The sequence below is a fragment of the Corvus brachyrhynchos genome, unplaced genomic scaffold (assembly GCF_000691975.1).
Source record: "Corvus brachyrhynchos isolate BGI_N302 unplaced genomic scaffold, ASM69197v1 scaffold3, whole genome shotgun sequence".
Lineage (NCBI taxonomy): Eukaryota > Metazoa > Chordata > Aves > Passeriformes > Corvidae > Corvus > Corvus brachyrhynchos.
In genome coordinates, this window is record NW_008237619.1 from 2,006,188 (window position 1) to 2,028,178 (window position 21,991).

General features: G+C 48.5%; 1 protein-coding gene across 15 annotated transcripts; it reads left to right on the forward strand.

The window, feature by feature from the left end:
* The first annotated feature begins 73 nt into the window (after nucleotides 1-73).
* On the forward strand, nucleotides 74-21,890 carry IL18BP (interleukin 18 binding protein). 15 transcript variants are annotated; one of them, XM_017731728.1, is made up of 6 exons: nucleotides 74-1,389; nucleotides 1,553-1,615; nucleotides 1,813-1,878; nucleotides 2,116-2,245; nucleotides 2,356-2,565; nucleotides 18,517-18,604. In XM_017731728.1, exons 1-5 carry the CDS (start codon nucleotides 1,263-1,265, stop codon nucleotides 2,540-2,542), a joined length of 573 nt encoding a protein of 190 aa, XP_017587217.1. In that variant the 5' UTR covers nucleotides 74-1,262; the 3' UTR covers nucleotides 2,543-2,565; nucleotides 18,517-18,604. The 15 variants fall into 15 exon arrangements, with proteins under 15 accessions (XP_017587217.1, XP_017587220.1, XP_017587219.1 ...); XM_017731731.1 differs by having other exon boundaries at nucleotides 18,520-18,604; XM_017731730.1 differs by lacking the exon at nucleotides 18,517-18,604 and adding an exon at nucleotides 13,494-16,256.
* The last annotated feature ends 101 nt before the right edge of the window (nucleotides 21,891-21,991 follow it).

Sequence of the window (21,991 nt, forward strand, 5' to 3'; positions counted from 1 at the left end):
TCTTCCCTGCTGCGGGGCAAGGCCATGGTTCCTCCTTTCATCTGTCCCGGGGGAAGGATATTGCGTGGACGATGACCAAGCACCTATCTGCATTTCCTGCCCACCTCTTTCACCCTGTAGGATCCAGAGCTCAGCTGGTTGGTTGGTATTGGTGGGAGCAGGGAGGTGGCAGAGGAGCTGGCTGCTGCTTCTGGCTCATCACTGCCCATTGGATACCCATGGTTGCTGTGGGGAAGATGCAGCCTCTGGCCTCATCCCAGCAGGAGGTTGGGAATGTATCACGCTTGCCAGGTCTCCAAGATCACACTGCTGTTCCTGCCACCTTCCTGCTCTGCTGGGAACAGGGATAACAAAACTCTCTGGGAGTTTAGGGACTTTTCCAGGCCTTTGCTAGGGCCTGTGACTCAAGTGGCTGCTTCTGCCCTATGGCTGTGCCTGCACTGGCTCCCGGCTTTGGTGCTGCTGGGGAGTGGGGTGCAGGGGCTGGCCCCTGGTTTTGTAGACAGTGGATTGTTGAAACCATGTCTGCTGTCACGGGGCTGGCTCTGGGGCTGGGGCACTGCTGTGGGACACAGGAGAGGGCTTGCTACAGCCAGTCCCCTGCTGAGACTTCCCGCAGCCGAGAACTAAAGCCCTAGGGGTTTCTATCTGCTAAGATGTTGTCCTGCACCAGCTGGGCCACCCAGGGGCCAGCACCCAGGCTCCCCCAGCCATTGTTTATTCAGTCTCCTGGGGGCTTCACCCACCTTCCTTCTGTGCAGACCGTGCCTTGCCCCTGATCCCAAAGCACTGATGAGCAAACCAGCATGTTCAGAATCCTGTGACACTCAGCCGGCGCCCTATGTGCTGGACATTGGGGGGCCCAGCTGGGCCCCACTCCTACATCCCTGGGGAGCCCAAGGATGCTCCCTCAGGGGCAGGGGGGGATGTGGGGCGGGGAGGGTCATGGGATGCCGGTCATGGGAGTGCCTGAGGGTTGTGTACCCCCAGGTGCAGGGGACAGAGAGCCCAGGGACATGGAGTGCTGGGGACACTAGGCACGTTCTGGGGGCTTGGGGACATGGCGGCAAAGGACCCATCGACACACATCAGCGTCCAGGTGCGGGTCCCCGTGTGGTGGCGTCGCGCCACGTCGCCGCGGCCGGGACCGAGGGCGGCTCCCGGTGAGTCACGGCTCTGCCTCTCGCCCCTCCCCGGGCCGCCTGATAAAGCGCCGCGGGCCGGAGCGCCGCCGCCCCGTGTCTGAGCCGCGGTCTCTCCGCATGGACCGGAGCAGCGGTGGGCAGACAGCCTTGAGGAGCACCAGCCGCGACTTGAGGGACCCGGGGAGGAGGATGCTGGGGGGTACGGGAGCATCCCAGACTCGGGGGCTGCTGGGTGGATGCGAGGGTACGGGATCCTCCACTTGGGGGATGCTGGGGGGACCATGGCCAGCTGGGAGGATGCTGAGAGGACAGGACCATCCCAGGCTCAGGGAATGCTGGGGGAACCGCCCCAGTCTCATGGGGAGCATCCCTGTGTGCCCAGCACTGAGCTCCATTTTTGCCCGCAGGGCCCCTGGGAGCCCCCGCTTGGATCCTCCTGCTCTGCTGGGGCCTGGCCGCTCGCTGCACAGGTAAGTGGGGGTTCCTGGGGGGCCGGGGAGCCTAAGGTCAGCCCCGGGCTCTATGCCCGTCAAGAGGCCTGTGCAGGGGTCTGGGGACAAGCAGTGCCCCTGTCCCTTTATGGGACCGTGCCCCCTCACCCACTACAAAAATGTGGGGTCTCGGGGTCACTCTTGACCTCCTGCCTCACCCCACTCTGCTCCCCCAGGTGCCATGGCCTTGCCGCCGCCCAGCATCACCATCCTGCGGATGCCGGCAGAGCCCCCCCACCCAGGTGAGAGCCCCTCGCTGCCATGGCAGGGCCTAAGGGGGGAGAGGCTGCAGTGGGGGTCAACTCCTGTGCCAGCCTCCAGCAAACACAAGGTGAATCCTCCACCCACAGTCAAGATTTCGGGGTGCTGATGAGGTGGGGGGATGTTCCCCTTAGTTGGGAAGGGGGGCTGTGCCTGTTCCTGGGGGGCACTGGGGAGCCTTGCAGCCCCCCTGACCTTCAGGCCCCCTCCGGCTGCAGGTGAGAGCGTGACCGTGTCGTGCGAGGCGTTGAGTGGACTGCCGGAGCTGACGCTGCTCTACTGGCTGGAGAACGGCTCCTTCGTGGAGAGCCTGCACCCGGACGGGGCTGTGCGTGAGGGGACAGTGCAGTGAGTGTGGGGACAGGGGTCCTGAGGGGCAGTGACAGTGGGGCAGCCCCGGTTGGGGCAGGGTCTGCCAGCCTGGAGTGGGCACTGATTGGTCCCCACTGGGTCCACAGAGAGGCGCTGGAGGGCTCAGGGTTGGCCCTGCACCGTGACCTGCACTTCAGCTCCTTCAACACCCAGCACCTGCACACCAACTTCACCTGCGTGGTGCTCAGTCCCCTCGGTGTCGACACCAGGGAGGTGCGATGGCCATTCCCAGCACTGGCCCCTGTCACTGGGAAGAGTGCGGGGCTGGGCTGAGGTGGGGGAGCAACTCATGCTGCGTGAGTGCCCTGCTCTGACAGCCCCACACCACTGCCTGGGCATGTGACACCTCCAGAGACCCGTCTCTGTTACCTGCTTTGGGGACTGCATGGCCCCACATGTGCTGGCCCCACATGTGCTGACCCCACTGTGAGTGGGGCTCCTGGTGCCCCAAGCTGAGCCAGGAGCGCTGCCTTGGCTGGCACCAGCCCTGCCCATAGCTGGCTCTGGGACCCCAGAGTTTATTAAACTACATCAAGGCTGCCCAGTGTTACCTGCATCCTGGAGATGGTGCTGCCCATGGGTGTAGAGGGCACCTGTGGGATGAGGAGGGAGGGAGAGGAGGTAGCCGTGGTGCCTGTGAAGGGCAGGATCCATTCCTGAACCCCTTCCTGCCTGGTGAAGGGCTGGAGAGCCACAGTCAGTCCCAGTTCTGCCCAGGGAATACCTACCAGCATGGCTGTGCCCTGCCCTGGAGGAGGGGATGGGTGGGGAAGGCCTGGGCTGCAGGGGCCCCGGGAGATGGGCCCATCACATCCCTCTCTGCACCTGGGGGGTTGGGGCTGTTCCCCAGCATTGATGCCTTTTCGTGCTGGGTCCTAAAGTCCTGGTCACAGTCTTAGATTGTTGCTCTGGCTCCTCTGTAATTTGCCGGCAAAGAGAGGGGCAAAGCAAGATGTGTTCCAACCCAAGACTGTGAGTTTCAAGGTCTTTAGGGTCCCTTCGTGGTCGCCAGCAACTCATGCCTTTTCCTGGTCTTAAAATCAAGAGGCATACACGGTTAGAAGGGGAAAAGGGATTTTACCTTGGTATTTATTTTTAAGGATCCTTAGGTGTACACATCCAGGTCATATGCATCGAGATGCACCCCACTGAGTCTTTCCCTGTGTCTCTGTGTCTCTCTTTCTTCCCCCCCAACATTGGGTATAACATTATAGGTTTTACTAATTAGCATATCTATCAAAGATTCCCCAATGAGAGGCTCAAGTGAGCCCCCCTCCCCAAGGAACCTTCCCCTGGATGGTTCTATCTTGGTTTACAGAATATGTTCTGGAGAGGACCTTGGGGTCTGGGGCACACTGATCCCTAACTACGAAGCTTCTAAAATGTTTAGTCTCTTAGCTTGACAAACAAGTCCAAGAATGTAGGCAAAAAGCACTAGGAATACAGAAGTTGTAAAAGGTATAACAGGGGTATCAAAGAAAAGGCAAAAATCTTCATGGCATCAGCATGGCATTGCTGAGTCTCATCTGCTGCTCCATGGGGCAGCCCCCCTAACAATCCTGTGCTGGCAGGGCCCCTGCTCTTGGGTGCCAGCCTCCTTCTTGCTCCCTCAGGTGCTTGTGGGGGCTGCAACCCCCCTGGGCTGTGGGACAGGCTGGGGAACAGATCCCGAACCCCTTGAGCAACCCCTGGGCTATGGGCGTCACACTTCAGGATGCTCAGAATGTGAGGGATAAGGATGGGGGGGATGGAGAAGCCTCCAGATGCAGCCCGCATGAGCTGCCCTCATGGGGAGGGAGCCACAGGAGCCCCCTGGGGACACCCCAGTCCCACAGTGACTCTTAGGAGCCAGGGGAAGGCAAGCAGCGGCGCAGCCACCTGGGCAGGGACTCGCCCAAGGCAGCCCTGCTACACCCCCTAGGCTCGGTTAATGCCAGCCTCCATCCCTGGGAGAGAGAGCCTCTCACAGACCCCACACTCAGCTGCATCCCGACACCCCAGCTGCCACTCAGCAAAGGCCTCTGCCAGGCTCAGCCAATATCCTGGGGGCAGTGGCACTATGGCCAGGCTGAGCTGGGCACAGATACCTGCTGTGCAGGACTGTGTGTGGATATCTCTGTGTCCCCCATTCTGTCCTGCTGTCCCTGTGATGCTGGTGGCTCCATCCCCGACCCTTTTCCTTGCTGCAGTGTGATGGCAGCAGCATGCTCCTCACTGCACAGCACAGCCATGCCGTGCCATCTCGTGTTGTGCCATGCCATGCTGTGTCACACTTTGCTGCCCATGGATCCTAGTGCAAACCCCAGGTCAGAGCAGCTCAGAGATGCTCAAGGCCATGGTGCCCATGGCACACGCCCCCATTGCCCACCCCACAACCAAGATCGAGACATCCCTGTCCTGGCAGGGCTGGTGGGACAGGACCATTCCCTGCCACATGTCCCCGTGGCCCAGTGGCTGGAGAGACTGTCTTGCGGGTTCATCACTTCTCACAAACTCACAGTTGTAGGTGCTGAGCACAGTCAGAAACAGAGCTGGAAGAGGGCGATGTCAGCCACCTCAAACATCTGGAAAAGCGGGATGAGGACCTCCTTGTCCTCATGGAAGAAGTCCTTGGTAGGGACACTGTAGCAGGTCTCCATCACGAAGATGGCATCCCAGTTGAAGGGCAGGTTGCCTGTTTTCCAGAGAAAGGTGGAGGTGGAGCAGCTGACACGGATAGATTGGTGGCACTGGTATGCTCCTGTGGACACAGTAGCACCTAAGAAGGTGGGGGCCATGTCCAACACCATCTCCTTGATGAGGTGGAGGTCTTGCTGGTGTGGGGGGCTGCCAGCAGCCAGGGTCCTGGCCAGCAGTTGCTCCATCAGGGTAGATGCTCCATCAGGGCAGAGCCACCCTGAGGGAAGCCCCCAGATGCCACGGTGCTGTGAACAGGGAAGCAACTGGTTGCTCCTCAAGTGGCTGCAGAGGTGTGGCAGCAGGAGCAAGGTCAGCTCAGGGAGAGTGGCGGGGCCTGGGAGGGGCTGCTGAGAGATGCAGGGCAGGCTGGGGGAAAGCACCCCAGCTGCATCACAGTCCAGAGCCCCTCCTCAGCACATGTCCCAGCACTGACCCAGACGCTGATGCCGGCACCAGCTGAGACCTGCCCTGCTGTGTCACCCTGCTGGGTGGAGCAGCCCTACTGGGTCCCAGCCAGCAGCATGTCCTGACCCTCTGAGTGCATGGGTGCGGGGTGCTCCTGACCCAGCACGCAGTGCTTTCCCCAATCCCTGTTGTGCTGCTGAGGACAGCGTAGGCTGTGGCTCAGGTCAGCAGCAATACCTCTCCCTGGGGACCCAGGTCTGCACAGCAGGGCACAGCACGCTTGGAGGTTCAGAAACAAAGCAGTGGGACCATGGGACCAAGGCTCATGACATTGGGATGGCAACCTACAGCTGGGCGCCAAAGCCAAAGTGAACCCCCAAGACTTTATCAGTCATGTGGCTCAGCCACCTCTGACTCCTCCTATGCTGGTAGCAGCAACTTGGCCATGCTCGCCCATCACCCCCAAATACCGGCAGGGTTCATGTCCATCAGGAGCAGGGTCCTCCCCAGATGAGGAGCCCCGTCAGCCAGCAGGGAGATGGACAACAGCCAGATATGGGGGTTATCAATGGGTGATGAGGGGTCAGGGGGATGAGAGCTGGAGGTGCTGGGGACACCGAGGAGGAGAGGTCCTGGGGCTCACTGGGATGGCACACAGAGGATTTGCTGTAGTGGGGGAAGTACAAGCAGCACTATTCCTGCCTGAGGGCAGGAATCCAGCTAGGGGGACTCTGGTGAGGAGAAGGAGACACTGTCCCCTCGGGGCACCTGGGACAAGAAGTAAGCTCTGGTGGGAGGAGAGCCTGGCCAGGGCAGCCCTGGAGGCTAAGGAGGAAGGGAAAGTAAAACCACAGGCTCCTGTGCTCGCCTTACTGTAAATTAGTCTGGTTCTCATTAGTGGTTGCTTCTGCTTACTGTGACCTGTGGGTATGTCCGTGCTGCAGCAGGAGCACCTCTGAAGGGAATGTGCCCCAAGGATAAGACCATGCCAGAGAAGGTACACCTTGAAGTTTTCTGTAGCTGTGCTGGAGGTCATGCTGGAACACCTGAAAGTGTGTGGCCATGCATAAGCCACCAAAGAGCAGGTACACCCTTAGAGGCACTGCAGCCATGCAGAAAGCCAAACTAGAGCAGGTATATGCCCCATCCCTGGAAATGTTCGATATTGGATAGGGCATGGAGAGCAACCTGGTCCAGTGGAAGGTGTCCCTGCTCATGGCAGGGGTTTCGAACAAGATGAGCTTTAAGGTCCCTCCCAAACCAGTCTGAGATTCTATGATTTTGTGAACATTTGTGGACATTTTATGGGCATTTTATGTACATTTCATAGTAGTGGTCCATGGATGAGGGGAATGATATCTGTGCATGATAGCTAAGGGTGGGAAGGGGGTGGTGGGTATTGGACCTGAGCAGGATGTACATGGCATAGAATAAGGGATGGAGAAGGTACTGTGTTGGGCAGAGGAGGCGTTCCATTTGTTCCCTGGGGCTGTGGTTTGGATTTTTGCTGGAGGGAGCACTGATAAACCAGGGATGTTTCAGTCAGTGCTGAGCATCAAGGTCTTTGGTGCTCCTCACGCTGCCCCCCCAGCAAGTAGGGTGTGGGTGTGAAAGGAGTTGGAAAGGGACATGGCCAGGACATTGGACCCCAACTGACCCCAGGCATATTCCAAACCACAGGATGTCATGGTCAGCAGTAAAACTGGGGAGGTTGGTCTGGGGGGGCTACTGCTCAGAGTAGAAACAGGAAAGTTGTACAGACAAATCCCTGGCTTTAGGCCACCAACAGAATTTTTGGGGTTTTTGATCATGGGTCAGTTTAGATGACAACAAGCCTACTGGTGGCAGACTGGGTATACCTGCCTCAGAGGGAAAAGGATCTTTGTGCAGGAGTTAGCAGGCCATGTTGAGTGAGCCTTAAACTGGATTTGAAGGGGAAAGGAGGTAAAAACCAGGTCACTGGAGATAAGCCTGGGAGTGGCTTGATGCTGTTTGAGGGATGGTGTATTAGTGAGGTCGTTCAGGCTACCATCTCAGTAGATGTAGGGAATGGAGATCCATGAAGTGGCAAGGATGCAAGTGTTATTGATGTGCTAGAAACCATGGAAGCTCCTGAGAATGGTCACTCAGGAATTGGAGCTTCTCTCCCCAAAAAGGCATCAGGATCAATAACCCAGCTGAAGTGCATCTGCCCCACCCAACGCCTGCAGTGTGGGCAGCAAACAGGAGAACCTGGAAGGCATGGTGCAAGAGGAAAACTATGGCATAGTTGCCATCACAGAGACATAGCGGGATGACTGGCACCACTGGAGTGGTGCAATGGATGGTGATGAACTCTTCAGAATGGACAGGCAAGGAATGAGAGGTGGTGTGGTAGCCCTGTATGTGAGGGAGTGTTTTGACTATCTAGAGCCTGACAGTGGTGATGCAAGTGTCAAGGGTTGGTGGGTAAGAATCATGGGGAAGGCCAACAGGGCAGATATCCAGGTGGGAGCTGGGTACAGATCACCCAGCCAGGACCAAGAGGCAGACAAGAAGTCTCATGATGGCCAGCCCTTGTCTTCACAGGGGCAATCCAGTAGAGAGGAGAGAGTTCGGGAGGTTCCTGGAGTGTGTGGAAGAGATGTTCCTGACACAGCTGGTGAGGGGGCAGCTAGAGAAGGCACCTGCTGGATGTGCTGTTTGTCAGGAGAGGAGGACTAGTGCATGTTACTATGGTGGGAGGCTACCCTGGGCACAGTGACCATGAAAGGATAGAGTTTTGGATTCTTGGAGCAGTAAGGAGGGGAGTCAGCAGAACTGCCACCTTGGACTCCCTGAGAGCAGACTTAGGCCTGTTCAAGGGCCTGGTTGACAGAGTCCCTTGGGATGCTGTCCTGAAGGGCAAAGGAGGCCAGGAAGGCTGAACATGCTGTAAGGAATCTTCCGGGCGCAGGAGCAGGGTATGCTGAAAGAAGCAGCCAGAAGGAAGAGAACTTTGTCTGGAACTCAGAGTAAAAAGGAGAGTTTATGACACTTGAAAGAAGGGGCAGCAAATCAGGAAACCAACAAGGATATCATGAGGTTATGCAGGGAGAAAATGAGAAGAGTGGAAGCCCATCTGGCCACTGCTGTAAAAGACAGTAAAATAAATGTTTCTATAAATACATTAACCACAAAACGGGGGCTAAGGAGAATCTCCTTTATTGGATGGCTGGGGAAACACAGAGACAAAGAATGAGGAAAAGTCTCAGGTACCTTGAAAGGTGATGGAGCATACCATCCTGAGTGCCATCACGTGGCACATGCAGAACAACCAGGGGATCAGGCCTGGCCAACATGGGTTTGTGAAAGGCAGGTCCTGCTTGACCAACCTGGCTTCTGTGACAAGATGACCTGCTCAGTAGGTGAGTGAAAGGCTGTGGATGTGTCTACCCGGGCTTTAGTAAAGCCTTTGACACCATTTCCCCCAGCTTTCTGGAGAAACTGTCTGCTCATGGCTTGGCCAGGTGCACTGTTTGCTAGATAAAAAAAAAGCCTGTATGTCCAGGCCCTGAATGGCACCCTAACTCCTCCTGACTTTGGCCAAATGCCCTTTCAGTGGTACCAGTTATCGGCCATTCCCAGAGGGACCTGGGGCATGTAAAGGCCAGGCATCATTTTTGAAAAAGCAGCAAATATCTTTTCATTTGAACCACAGCAAATCTTAGTCTTTGTTCCTTACATGTGCCCTACTAGAGTGCCTTTGTCCCACAGCACATTGCCTCATGATTATTTTTAGGGTACTCCTACTGCATTTCCTTGTGAAGCTGCTCATGAGTCCTTGCAAATAATCTCTCTGCTTATTCAGGACAGTTAGTCCCAGGCTAACAGCAGAAATTCTAGCATTCAGTAGGTACTCTGCTGTGAAAACAGGAATGTAAAACATGCCACAAAGGTGGCGTTTTCCATGCTGGATTGTGGAGAAGCATACACAATGTTTGAACAGTTGAGAGCCAGTTGTGCCTCTGATAAGCTGTGACTGAAAATTTCATAGAATCATAGAATATCCTGAACTGGAAGGGACCCACAAGGATCATTGATTCCAGTTCCTGGCCCTGCACAGACCACTCCAACAATCCCACCCTGTGCCTGAGAGCATTGTCCAAATGCTTGTTAAGCTCTGGCAGCCTTGGGGCCATGACCTGGGAAGCCTGTTCAGTGCCCAACCACCTTCTAGGGGAAGAACCTTTTCCTAATATCCAGCCTAAACCTCCCCTCATACATCTTCAGGCCATTCCCTTGGGACTGTCACAGAGAGCAGAGATCAGTGCCTGCCCCTCTGCAGCCTCATGAGGAAGCTGCACACTGCTATGAGGTTTCCCCTCACAGTCTCCTCTTCTCCTCAAGCCAGGTGATCTCAGGCATTCCTCTTACGGCTTTCCAGTTACTCCCTCCAGCTGACTGAGCAGGCTTTCCAACTGTGCCTGAAGTTCTGTTTTAAACCTCCACTCAAAGTCCCCAGGAAGCAGACAGAGCAGAATATGTCCCATGGGGACAGTCACAGGGCTCCCCAGGTGGATGGCCAGCACAGAGCCATGAGGGGAGCAAAGTGCCAGAGGTCCTGCCTCTGTCTGTGCACACCAGGCTGGCCAATCCCCTGTGAACACAGGTCAGCAGCCAAGCACCCCAGCTCCCCTCACAGAGCGAGCAGGGAGCTGGCTGGCACTTCTGAGCATTTCCAGGCCAGCCCTTCGTGCCTGACAGAATGGCACGGGTGGTGTTAATGGTTGGGGCAGACCTTGGACCACACTCCTGGCTGGTGGGGGAATGCCATGGGGTGCTGGCTCTTGACAACATAAAAGAGCAGCATCGAGTGAGAGACAAGGCACTGCTGCCTGCCCTGCAGACTGACCCCACTCCCAGCCACAGCTGAGAAGTTCAGCCAAGCGGGAAACTGATCACAGACAAACCCATCCGCTGGCATCCAGAGAAAGAGTAAGTCACTGTTTTGGCTCTAAAGGAGGGGGGTAAATAAGAGAGAAACATTTAATAGCTTGTATTTTTATGAACGAGGCCATCTCTCCCTCTCCGACTCTTCCTAGCAGGTATTTTTGTTTGAAATTTGTTGTTTTGTAGTCGAGGTGAAGTAGGATATTCTGCAAAGTTTATCTTTCATGTGTTGCAATTGTTTAGTATGCCTAAGGTAATAATTAATAGTTCTATGAATAGTAACCACAAAGAATGGTGGGGTGATTTTGCTCCATTTTGCAAAGACTCCTTTAGACAAATCTTTAAAGGGGACAGGAATTTTCATGGGAACTATTCCAGCTGACAGGAGCTGAGATTTTATTCAGTAAAAACTGCCTTGAGAAGAGCATTGGAAGAGAAGGCTCGAGGAAAGAGCATCTAGGACCTCTGTTTTATTCTGTAATTTAATTTATAAACAAAGTCAGTGATACAGTAAGGACAAACTAAAGTAAATGTACTATCTCTGTGTAGCTCTGGAGTCTCAATGGCAATGACAACATCCACTATCTGAGTGAACAGAGCTGAGCTATCTGGCCCCAAGGTGCCCTGCTCCAGAGTTTCAGTCTCCAGCTGCTTAGTGACCACTAATATTTCATACCAGCTTTGTGATCATGCAGCTTTCTGCTCTCACTTTTTTCCCCCTAATTTAGGATTTGAACAATAGAAACCCAAGTGCTACAATACACTGTAATTTTCAGCATTATGTTTTGGGATTAGCAAATCTTTAGTTTCATGTAACGTTTAATTTCAACTTTTGTCCCAGGTCACGTTAGAAAGGTTACTGGGAAATAACCAAAACTGTAGTCAAACTTTCTTTCCTAAAGTTCACTCAGTGTAAGTGCCCTTGCTCCAGGGAGTAGTTGGTTTGACATAAAAAAATGAAAATTTAAAAAAGTCTTTTAAAAATGAATGCAAGTACTTCAGTGTTGAAGTTCTCAGCTTGAGCCACCAAGGATAAGTCCTTTTTGGACAGTGCTGACCACCCATCCTTGGGACACCTGGCTTCCCAGAAGGTGTCCCTTTCTGAGGACACATGAACAAACAGGGCTTTGACTGTGCATCCCTTACAATTACAAAAGTACTTCTTGTATGAAAATACAATTCACCTGTGCATTTGTGAGCCTGCACATTCATGCTTTATGGATGGATACGCACTTTTGAGTTTTTTTGAATACTTGAACTTTAAATCCCAGGGAGCACAACTCCACCAATCATTCTATCTTACATCTATGCAGAACAGTTCTCTCCTCCCATGCTGGTAAAGCTTTGTAACACTTCCTTCTCACTTTTCATTTATGTAAATGCTTATCCTGATGCAATTCAAATGTGAATACCCAGGTCAGTGTATGTCCGTCTTCCAGACAGCATGTACTGTGCACACCTCCAAGCTGGAATAGCTTCAGGTGTGTTCTGGCAAAGCAAATCCTGCCACTCATCTGGGTCCCCTGCTCTTTATTAGGAAAAGTGCGGGCTGCAGCACAGCATGAAACAGCATGAAAATGAAGATCTTGCACATGCCTCCTTTCTGCTCTCTCAGGGTTGGGAATAATCAGGCTGTGAACTGCTGAGGGTGACCTTCATCTGGGGGAAGAAGGGAGGTATCACCACTCCCAATTCTTTGGGAGGAGAAGATTTCCTCCTTTCCTTTGACTTTTCTCCTAATATTCTGCCTCCCTGCAGTTCCATGTCACAGCCTTCCCTGCTGTAACGTTTGCCTCTGCTGCGGACAGAAGCTTTGCATAGGATGGCCAGGCTTGAGGATTTTACAGAGGTGTTTATAGATGAATTGCCTGTTCTGGAGTCTGTGTACACCTGAGTATCAAAATACCCATACAGTGAATATTTCAAGGGTCAGTGTATTGTTCAAGTTCAGTGCTACAGTATTATCTACTTTATCTTGCTGGGAAGGAATTTGTTTCACTACACTTGAGCACTCCACTGCTACAACCTAATGCCAGTAGCTCCAGCTTCTGCTGCACAAGCAGACACAAATATTATTTTCAAGCTATTGACAACAAGAATGGATCATAGTGCAGCCTGAAAGGCTGTAGAACTTCAGCTTTGATCACAAACTTATTTGCCTCAACTTATCTATGGACTAACTAAATAAGTATAGTAGTTGTTCAACCAAAGAGACAGCAAACAAAATTCCTCTCAGCCATCAGCCCACTTAGGAATTCCTAAAATTCCCATGCAGCAAAAACAGCAAACCCAGCATTTTGTTTTCCTTAAGGCCGCAGTCTCCCTAGGGCTTTCTGGTCAGATTATGTAGCTGCTCTGCAGTCAAGACTCAGATTAGGTTTATTAAGGTACTGACTCACTGCATTTTCCTGTAATCTTGTATTTTAACACCTGCTCAGTTCAAAATGCCATTTTGATCTAAATTGGGTGGGTTTGCTATTCATCCTGTGTACATTACTCAAGATGCACAAGATTATACAGATTCAAGGTCCTCTTTGATTAATACAGCACTTTCAGATGGGTGTATGTTAGCACAAGTGATCAATGAGGGGTTTTAATTAGTTTTTTTCTGAAGAAAGAATGGAAGAAAACACCCTGTGAAGAAATTAATTTCATAGGCTTGGAACTTCCATTGAATAGGATAAACTTTCCTTGTGATAGTAGTATTCTCACACAATAGTCAAAGGCTTTTTACTGTTTTTTTGCAGTTTTCTTAATAGACAGACCTACAATTAGAAAAAAAAAAAAGTGGAATTATCAAAGCAAATTCGAAAACCTGAAATGATGCTACTACTAAATAAGCACTGAAAATCTCCTGTAGCAGTCAAAACCTGTGAAGCAAAAGGAACAGGGATGGAATCTTGTACTAGAAAAATTTTGGGATAACACATAATAAATCAGGGTTTTCCTTGGTGGAAGGAGGATACACATCAAAAACCATGCCTGGCTGAAACAATCAAACGAATAATTTTCTGCTGCTATCAATATCTAGTCTGATTTTCACCTAAGAGGCCCCCACTCAGGACAAAAAAAATGAACACATGATTTACTACATTTAGATCACTCAAAATAATTTTTTTCAGAAGCAGGTTATTGCTACCAGAAGTAAGCAAAATTTCCCTAAAATAATTGGGATTTTTGTGCTGCACACAAAGAGAGTACAGCTTCCTTTCTCCCCTCTCTATTGCAGAGATTCCAGCTGCAAAGCAGCAGTGGCCTTACCCCTCCAGCGCTGCAGGCTGCAGGGACTCTGAGGCAGCTTCTGGGATCTAGTTTTCTGCTAGTTCTTGCATGGAAGGAACAACTCATTACTGAACAACAAACACTGGATTGGATATACACCACACTAATCAGGAGCCACAGAAAGAGCAGCATGGGGGGCTCTTCTAGAGAAATGTTCTCTCTTTTCCTTTATTTTTGTCAAAACAGGCTTGTAAAGTTAGCAAAAAAACTGCCCCAGGAGCTCAGGTTTTTTTCTTTCTGTATATTGTGCCTGTTAAAGAGCTTCCTGACTTGTTGAGGAAGGATTCTTACTCCTTGTTTCTCCTTCATTCCTCCATCCCAGCTCTGGGCTGCAGTTGCCTCTCCTTCACCCAGCCCCTCATAAAATCACAGGATATTTTGAGTTGGAAAGGACCTTACAGCCCATCTCGTTCCATCCTCTGCCATATGCAGGGACACCTTCCACTAGATCAGGTTGCTCAAAGCCCTGTCCAGCCTGGCCTTGAACACTCCCAGGGATGTCTACAAGGAAAACAATGGTAGCTTCAGACTTCAGCCAGATGAAAATCAAGAAAATGATGCTAATCACCAAGGTCTTCTTGATAATTAACATCTTCAGGCCAATTAAGTATCTTTTGATCTCAACCATATCTCACTTCCACCTCCCCATTTACCATAAAGCCCTTTCAGTGGCAGAGTTTCTATCAAAACTCTTCTTGTAATTGCTGAACCTTTGCCCTCTGAGGTAACCAGAACTGAGGTATCTTCAGTTCATAGAAACCAAAATCCACACTTCAAAACTTTTCTGAGGTGTTTTAATGCTGTAATTGGCAGGTAACTGCTGTGGAAACACTCTCAGCTGTTTGAAGAATTGGATTAACTATAAGTAATTTCCAGGGGGTAGCAATATGCTACCACTGCTTAGTGAATGTGGGTGACAGGTTACCGTGGCATAAGAAAAGACCTCTTGGGCAATACAGTCTAATTACTATTCAAGGCACTAATGAGTTCTTATACAGTGTTCTTATACACTGATTTCTCACTTCATTATCACACACTAAGTGCTTGCCACACTTTGCTTCTGGGCAGCAAGGTGGGGTGGTGGTGGTTGGTGAAAGGGCCCAGCAGCTGTTTATCTCCTAGTTTTACTGGCCTCTTGTTTTTTCTACTTCTAGTTGTATGTTCCAAACCAGAGCACATAAAGATGGCAAGGACAGGAATGTAGGTTTTATCTCTAATTTACCTAAGCAGGGGTGGGGGAATTTGTTGAAGTTTACCACTGGAACAAAAACTGACCAGTAACTCATAAAAGGTAACATTGCAATCACAGAGCATAATTTCAAAACACTGTGTAATTTCTAGCTGACTGTATGAGACCAACTTAGAACGAATACCAGTGCAGTTGAGTGGAGGGCATGCATCATTTGAAACATGGTTGTCTGGGATGTTGTTAGAAATAATACCACCATGGAGAAATCATGTTGTTAGAATAAACCACCATCTGTTCAGACAAATTTATTTTTTGCTGGATTGGACAAAGAGAGGTATTTACCAAGGTGATATTATTTCTGCTGGAGGTCACCTTGCAGCCTGGTAGAGCTCTAGATTCTTTTAACTGAAAGTTTAAACCAAACCTTCAGCAGTAGTCCAAGACTCCTTCAGTGCATGCCACATTTAGGCTACAGAGTCATTCTGTGTTTTAATAAAAATGTATTTATCAATCATCTCTCTCATAATTTAAAAGTTCAATCACTTTTGGTATGCAAATGTGTTACCAGTTTTATTACTCCAGCCACTTTCAAGCATTGATGAACAGTGGGTATAAGGCTGGACAAGAATGATGGTCTAAACCAGCTGTTTTGGACAATTATATGGAGATAAAATGCAAACCAGCTTGTTCTCAGCTTGAGCTTCTGTAGACAAAGGAGTTATTATTTTCACCAGAACAGATACATAAAAGCGGGTAGGTTTTGGTTACCCATCAGTGAGGGAAGAGCACCCAGATAATTTGCCAAGTTCAGATTTGAAATCCTATTCTTGTTTCCTGAGTTCAAAAGTCTTCTAATATAAACTAGAAAGCTGAAAAAGGCTTCTATGATTTTTACAGAACTTCTATAGCTGCTACGTTACATAAGGAAATGTCAAATAGCTTATGGAAACCAGTTGTAAAATCCATTGTGTCAGGTGGATTAAACTTTAAATAGTAGTACTGATTATACTGAAAGTCTAGCTAAATTTTACTGAAAACTTAGGGAAGAGAAGATATACCCACCAGTTTTCCCTAGAAAATTGCACAGGAATTCTTGACATTTAGCACAGTCTGTTGCATTCTTTGTGTTTCTATAGGTTGCGTCTAAAACTATTTTGGTGAGTTCAGGGATAAATTATCTCTGTTAAGGGAAGTGGGTAATGCTCAGAGAGCGACCATGGTGGAAAGATGTACTACACACACCATTCTCCACTTTTCTAAAGATACTCCATGTTCTTTTTAATTTTGGAGATGATGGAGAACACAGAACCACAACAGGCAAGAAAATCACCCCATATTTTATTTCGTCTTCATGGCAATATTACAACAAAGGGCTCTGTGTATCTCCAAGAGCCCCACTGAAGGCAGTTCCCCCATCCTTAAAAATGAAAGCAAATAATTTTACAAGCCTTAAGCAGTGGAGACAGCAATGTGGTTTGATTAAGAACCATATAATGCACATTTTTCTGTGGATAGTAGTTAGAAAAGTAAAGATGCATTGCAGGTGACTTTGACACTTCACAGACACATACCTGCAACATATATTTCACTTCTTGCATATCCCTCACCAAAGCCACACAGAAACTAAATCCTGAGAACTGGACAGGAATGTTTCATCCTATCAGTGATTTGCAAGGAGCAGAGAAGGATAGAAAGTATTTCTAGAGATTAAATTTCCTGGAATGCCAGAATTTAGAATTTTGTTTGGATTCTGATGGATGGAGCTCGAATGTTATCAGCTAAGCTAAACCTGAAATAGAATTTTCTTTGGTTGGCTGCAAACCAGTAGAGAACTTTAAAGGTTCTCCACTCTTCAGGTACTGAGAAAAATAAAGGAAACAAGAGTTAAAACTAATGAGGATGCATCAAAGTATTTTAGTCTGATGTTTTATGAATATAAAAGTCCTCAAATGTTAAGTGGAAAAAGCAGTATCACTCCTTTTGACACAGGTGGGAGTTTGAATCTCTTTTACTTAGACCAAACTCATGTTGTCAACCTTGTCTAGAATTTCTTGCAAATACTACCTCCAACACAGAAAAATCCAAATAATTTCATTTAGTTGTGAAGCTGTGTTGGTATTACAGATTTCTGGTCTATCACAACTGTTAGCCACTGTTCAGGACTGAGAAAATAAGCAGTGTGGAGGTCTAGTAATAGGATTTTCAATATGATTAGATGCTTAGATAGTGGAAACATTACTAGCAATAACGATACCACAACAGCTACAGCTTGGGTGAGTCTGACTTTTGGAGTTAAACATCAGCCAACAGTTGGACTGGAATTTCTGGTATGTTCCACAACAAATATTTGATTTAAAAACTTAAATGTCTGCATCCTTCTGTCATGGTTTGGGAATGGTATTCTCCAATTTAGTACTCCCACTAAAAAAGCCTCCCACGATCCCTTCCCCCCACCTCCAACTGGAGGCACAAAAGGCAATGTTCATGGGTTGAGATAAGAACAGTTTATTGGAAACAGCAATGAGATAAGAAAACAAACAGTAACAGGAACAATATTAATAACAGAAGTCTACAAAACTGTAGGTGTATTGCCATGTTTTCTGAAGTGCTGGAGACAAGCATTCTGGATGTGAATCAATCTTGTTACATGATAAGGACCAAATTCTGTCCAGCATGTGCCCTACTGCTGCTTTCACTAGAACCTGTCATCTTTGGTCAAAACTTGTCTCTAATGCTTCTTGGTGCTTCAAAACAGTTACATCAAATTAGACAAACTTCCCAACCTCCTTATAATTTGTGTTAAGAAACTGCGTTCTGCTTCATTGCCTGTACCATCATATAACAAATAATATGTCAGGAGAACACGTATGCTCCTAGTAAAATCCAACTCCACTCTGAAAACCAACGGGCTGGCAGCTGAGAATCCAAGAATCCCACCAAACATGCTCCCAACCATTTGACATGGCCCATGCTGGGATGGAAATTTGCTCCATTGTCATAGGTATGTGTGGAGTTGCTATTTTGCTTTGCCACGATAAATAAAGTGGGGGCAGAGCAACTGAAAAAGCCTGGATCTATCCTATAGTAGTTGCTGTGCCAAGACATAATGAGAGGTGGTCCCTGGTCCTCAAAACTTACAGACTAAGGCTGGAGCAGATGTAGCTTCACATGGATCAAAATCAGGATTTATCAGCACTCCACATAGCTCAGAAGGATATACGCAGTGTCCAGCAATGCTTTCGCCCTTAACTGCTCTCCCTCCCTCCCTCCCTCCCTTTTCCCAGTATATCCCACACTCAGTTTAAGGGAAAGGTTATCACAGTGGTTACTTAGCAATTCTGGCGTAAAACAAAACTATTGCCTCTAGCTCTTCTCAGACTGCCTCACTCAGTGAAGTAGAGAACAGGGTTCTTTGTCACCCCTGTCTGGTGGGAAGCAAAGAAAGCAGAAAGGAGAAACAAGCAGGAATTGTCCTGCACAACTCCTTGTCCTGTCCTTACCTCTGCACAGGCCAGGCTCAGGAGCTGTCTGCATAGACAAGAGAGTGTACAAGCTGTCTTATAAGCAGATGAAACCATTTAGAGCAAAAGAAGAGCGAAAAGAGAATCCCAAACTTTAGTCACAATCTGTTTTCTAAATCAGTGTGGTTGTGCTTTTCCCCTTGATGCAGAACTGCATGCAGTATGGCTCTGAATAGATGCAACAGATGATGAGTGGAAAAGCAAAGTAATATTAACCATTGAGAGATCTTTAGTATAATAAAGAAATTGTTTTTCCTCAGTAGGTAAAGCCAAGTGATCTAAATCATTCAGTAAAAGGAGGAGACACTTGACAGCTTGGCACCAGTGCTAATGAAGCCAATAGCCTACCCTGCTTTCTCCATTTGTCTGGCTCTCATTTTGGCCAGGTTCCTTGGCATACACATCAGTTTTGTGAGAAGTCAGAAGAACCACACGCTAATTTTCACTAAGGAAAACACAGTTCGCAACTGCAGCTGTTCTGTGGCTATCCGTGACTGTGATTACTGCCTGGCAAACTTGATGTGCAACTGCAAAACAGTGCTGCCTTCTACCATGGAAAAAACTACCTACAACAGCCACCTGACCATCTGGTTCACAGACACCTCTGTGCTGGAGATGGTCCTCAGCTTCACAAGGTTGTGGGATTTGAAGCTGTCCTTCTGTGGCACCACTCCTCTCCCAACGGAATATCTGGCCATTTGGGGACTTCGAAAGCTCCGGGTAAACAAGGTCAAGGGACAATTTCCAGAGCAGAGCGTAACCATCTGCGGCAACAACAACCATGACAAAGAAGACTTGCTTGAGGTGCACAACAAAGACAGGCAAATGCTTGCACATATTTCTTTTCTGGATACCTCCCTTTTCAATGGCTATTCATTGCTGAAGTCATACAGTGTGGAAAACGTCTCTAGTATCATGAAGCACTTTCCCAGCCTCCCTTACTCTGATGTTTTCTCAACCTCAGATAACGAGAGCTACGTTGTAACATTCATTTACTGAGTTATTTAACACAGTCAGTAGTGAGAGGCATGGCAACCTGCTAAGAGTTAGAGGAATGGGATGCCTTTAAGTCTGTCTGGTTTGTCCAGGAGGAGCTGTTAGGGGATTGTGAGAGAACTCTACAAGGAAGTGTTTGAAGTAAGAGACTCATCAGATTAATTCAGCAAACTCTTTCTTACAGAACAAAGTAAATATGAAACAACTGTTTTCCAAAGCATTGTTAGAATATTTTTGTTTATATAGTCTAAGCTGAGAATTGAAATCTGCAGATAAATTTTGTTTTAAGGTTGTGCCTCGGACAGAAGAAGGCATAACCGTGTAGGTCCCATTGCAGAAGAACCCAAGCCCCCCAGAGAATCACTCAGGTTAGATGGCAGCTCAGCAGGTAAATTCACAGTTGCTTTGCAAGCTGCGAACTACTCCCATTACACTCAGAGATTTAGGAAACAGAGGTATTGGACTTCCCTCTGTGAAGGCAGGTATTTCCCTGCATCTGTCCTTTCTTCCTTATCTCACACATAATCTTTATTTCCAGATCACATGATATTCTGGGTTGGAAGGGACCCACAAGGATCATCAAGTCTAACTCTTAAGTGAATGGCCTATATGAGGATTGAACTCACGATTTTGGTGTTACTAACACTGGGCCAATCTCAGTGTCATCTTCAGTGCAATCCCCTGCTGACAGCATGACTGCTTCTGGGATCAGACCAGGCAGCTCAGCAGCTGGGTCCTGAAAGCTCGCAAGGATGGAGCCTGCACAACCTCACCAGGCCACCTGCTCCACTGCCTTGCCTGTCCTCACTGGCAAACTTTTTTGCATGTATGAGCCTCAGCCTTCCCTTCTCCAGGCTGAGCATGCCCAGTTCCCTCACACTTTTCTCACAGTCACATGTGCCAGCCCTTACCCATCTTGATGACTCTCCACTGGACCACTTCATTTGATCCATATTTTTCCAGGGAAAGGCTGCCACCTGCATGATGGATGTGCTGACACCTGCAATTTCCCCAAATGCAGGAACTCCCAACTTTTATGAAAATGACAAACTGCTCATGTTCTCCCCTGTGAGAAAGTAGAAATACTCAATCCAATGACTCTCATCTGACAAAGGAGGCGAGGCTTCGGGCAGTTTTCAGATGTGTTGCATAAGAAAGGTTGTCATTCCCTGAAAAACATACACCAAAGACTATTAAAATAGCTCAAAGGCTGCTCCTTGCCCCTGTCTACAGGATTTGCATTCTGTGAGATATGATTAAAACTGGATCCACCAATATAGTACAATAAAGGCTTTAAAATAGCAAGTCGTAAGAGCCTTGCACTGCCAGCAATGGATTACATGAAACTGAGATAAAATATAAGAAAACTTCTGCCAAGAGAAGCTGTGGCTGCCCCATCCCTGGAAGTGTCCAATGCCAGGCTGGATGAAGCTTGGAGCAACCTGATCTAGTGGAAGGTGTCCCTGTGCATGGCTGGGGGCGATGGAACTGGCTGGTCTTTAAGGGCCCTTCCAACCCAAACCATTCTGGGATTCTGGGATTCTCTGTCCACTTAGGGGAATGGCTATCAAGATTCTGAGGAACCAGTGCAACTGCTACAAGTTAAAGACTATTTCTATTTTAAATAGTCATACTGATATAACTGTAATCAATGATGAAGCAGTTCTGCTAGGAAGCAAAACTTAATTTTTCAGAAGACTTAAACACATGCTCGCCCCCCATTACTGTGAGCTTTCCCACTGAAATCAACAATGTACTAACTATGTAATTAATGGGGTCTATTTGCAATTGCAAATAGATTTAAGCACACCAGTGTTTGCAATCTGGGTACCGAACTCCAGACGTAGTTTCCTTTGTCAGCACCTTGGCAACAAACCATAAGCCTTTACCCCCAAATTCCAAATATTTCTAGTGATACCTCTCATGACTGTGTATTACAGACACATAATTCATGTCACCTGCCCAGGAACCCCCTTCTCCAGCTGTCTGTGCAAGAGAAATAACCTTGCCTTCACAAACTAGCAACTCACCAATCCTGCACAGGATAGTGTTGTGTTTAAAAAAAAAAAAAGGGCTGGTACACACAAATATATTGATTTCTGAATGTTACCAATGCTTTCTCCTCAGCAAAGATCTGCTGCCCTCTGGTAAAAAATGTGCTTAAATCACAGTAATTCCCCATTGCCATGACAGCAGTGTCCAAAAATTCACACATGCAGCAGTAGCTGAGGATGTATGTATTCTGGCCTTGTTGGGAATAAACGAGGTTAAAAAATCCATGGGCTTTCTATCAGAGCAAATTAAAGTTCCAGTTACTTTTGCCCCTGTAGTGTTCTGAATAAGGCTGGTGCAAAAGACCTTTTACTCCAGTGCCCAAGTAAGTACTGCAGGGCTTTTTTCCTGGGAAGAGCAAAAAATCCTCAACTACAGAAATCCACAGCACCGATATTGCAGTGATCTTTCCAACGCCCCTATTCTGCTCCAGCGGATACCAAGAACCTGATTCTCCCAGTTCTATTTTATATGGCTTTGCCCTATGGAAGTACTGCATTAGAAGCTCACAGAGTTTTTCCAGAGCAACGTCTCCAAAACGTGCCTACGCCTGGTATAATAAAACTAATTTTGTATAACAAACTCATCTCGTATGACGAACCTTTTGTTTAATATAACTCACGTTATACTTACATCATCGCCCCTCCCACCCACCTTTCCCGCCCGTGTCACGCTGCTCTCCCGACA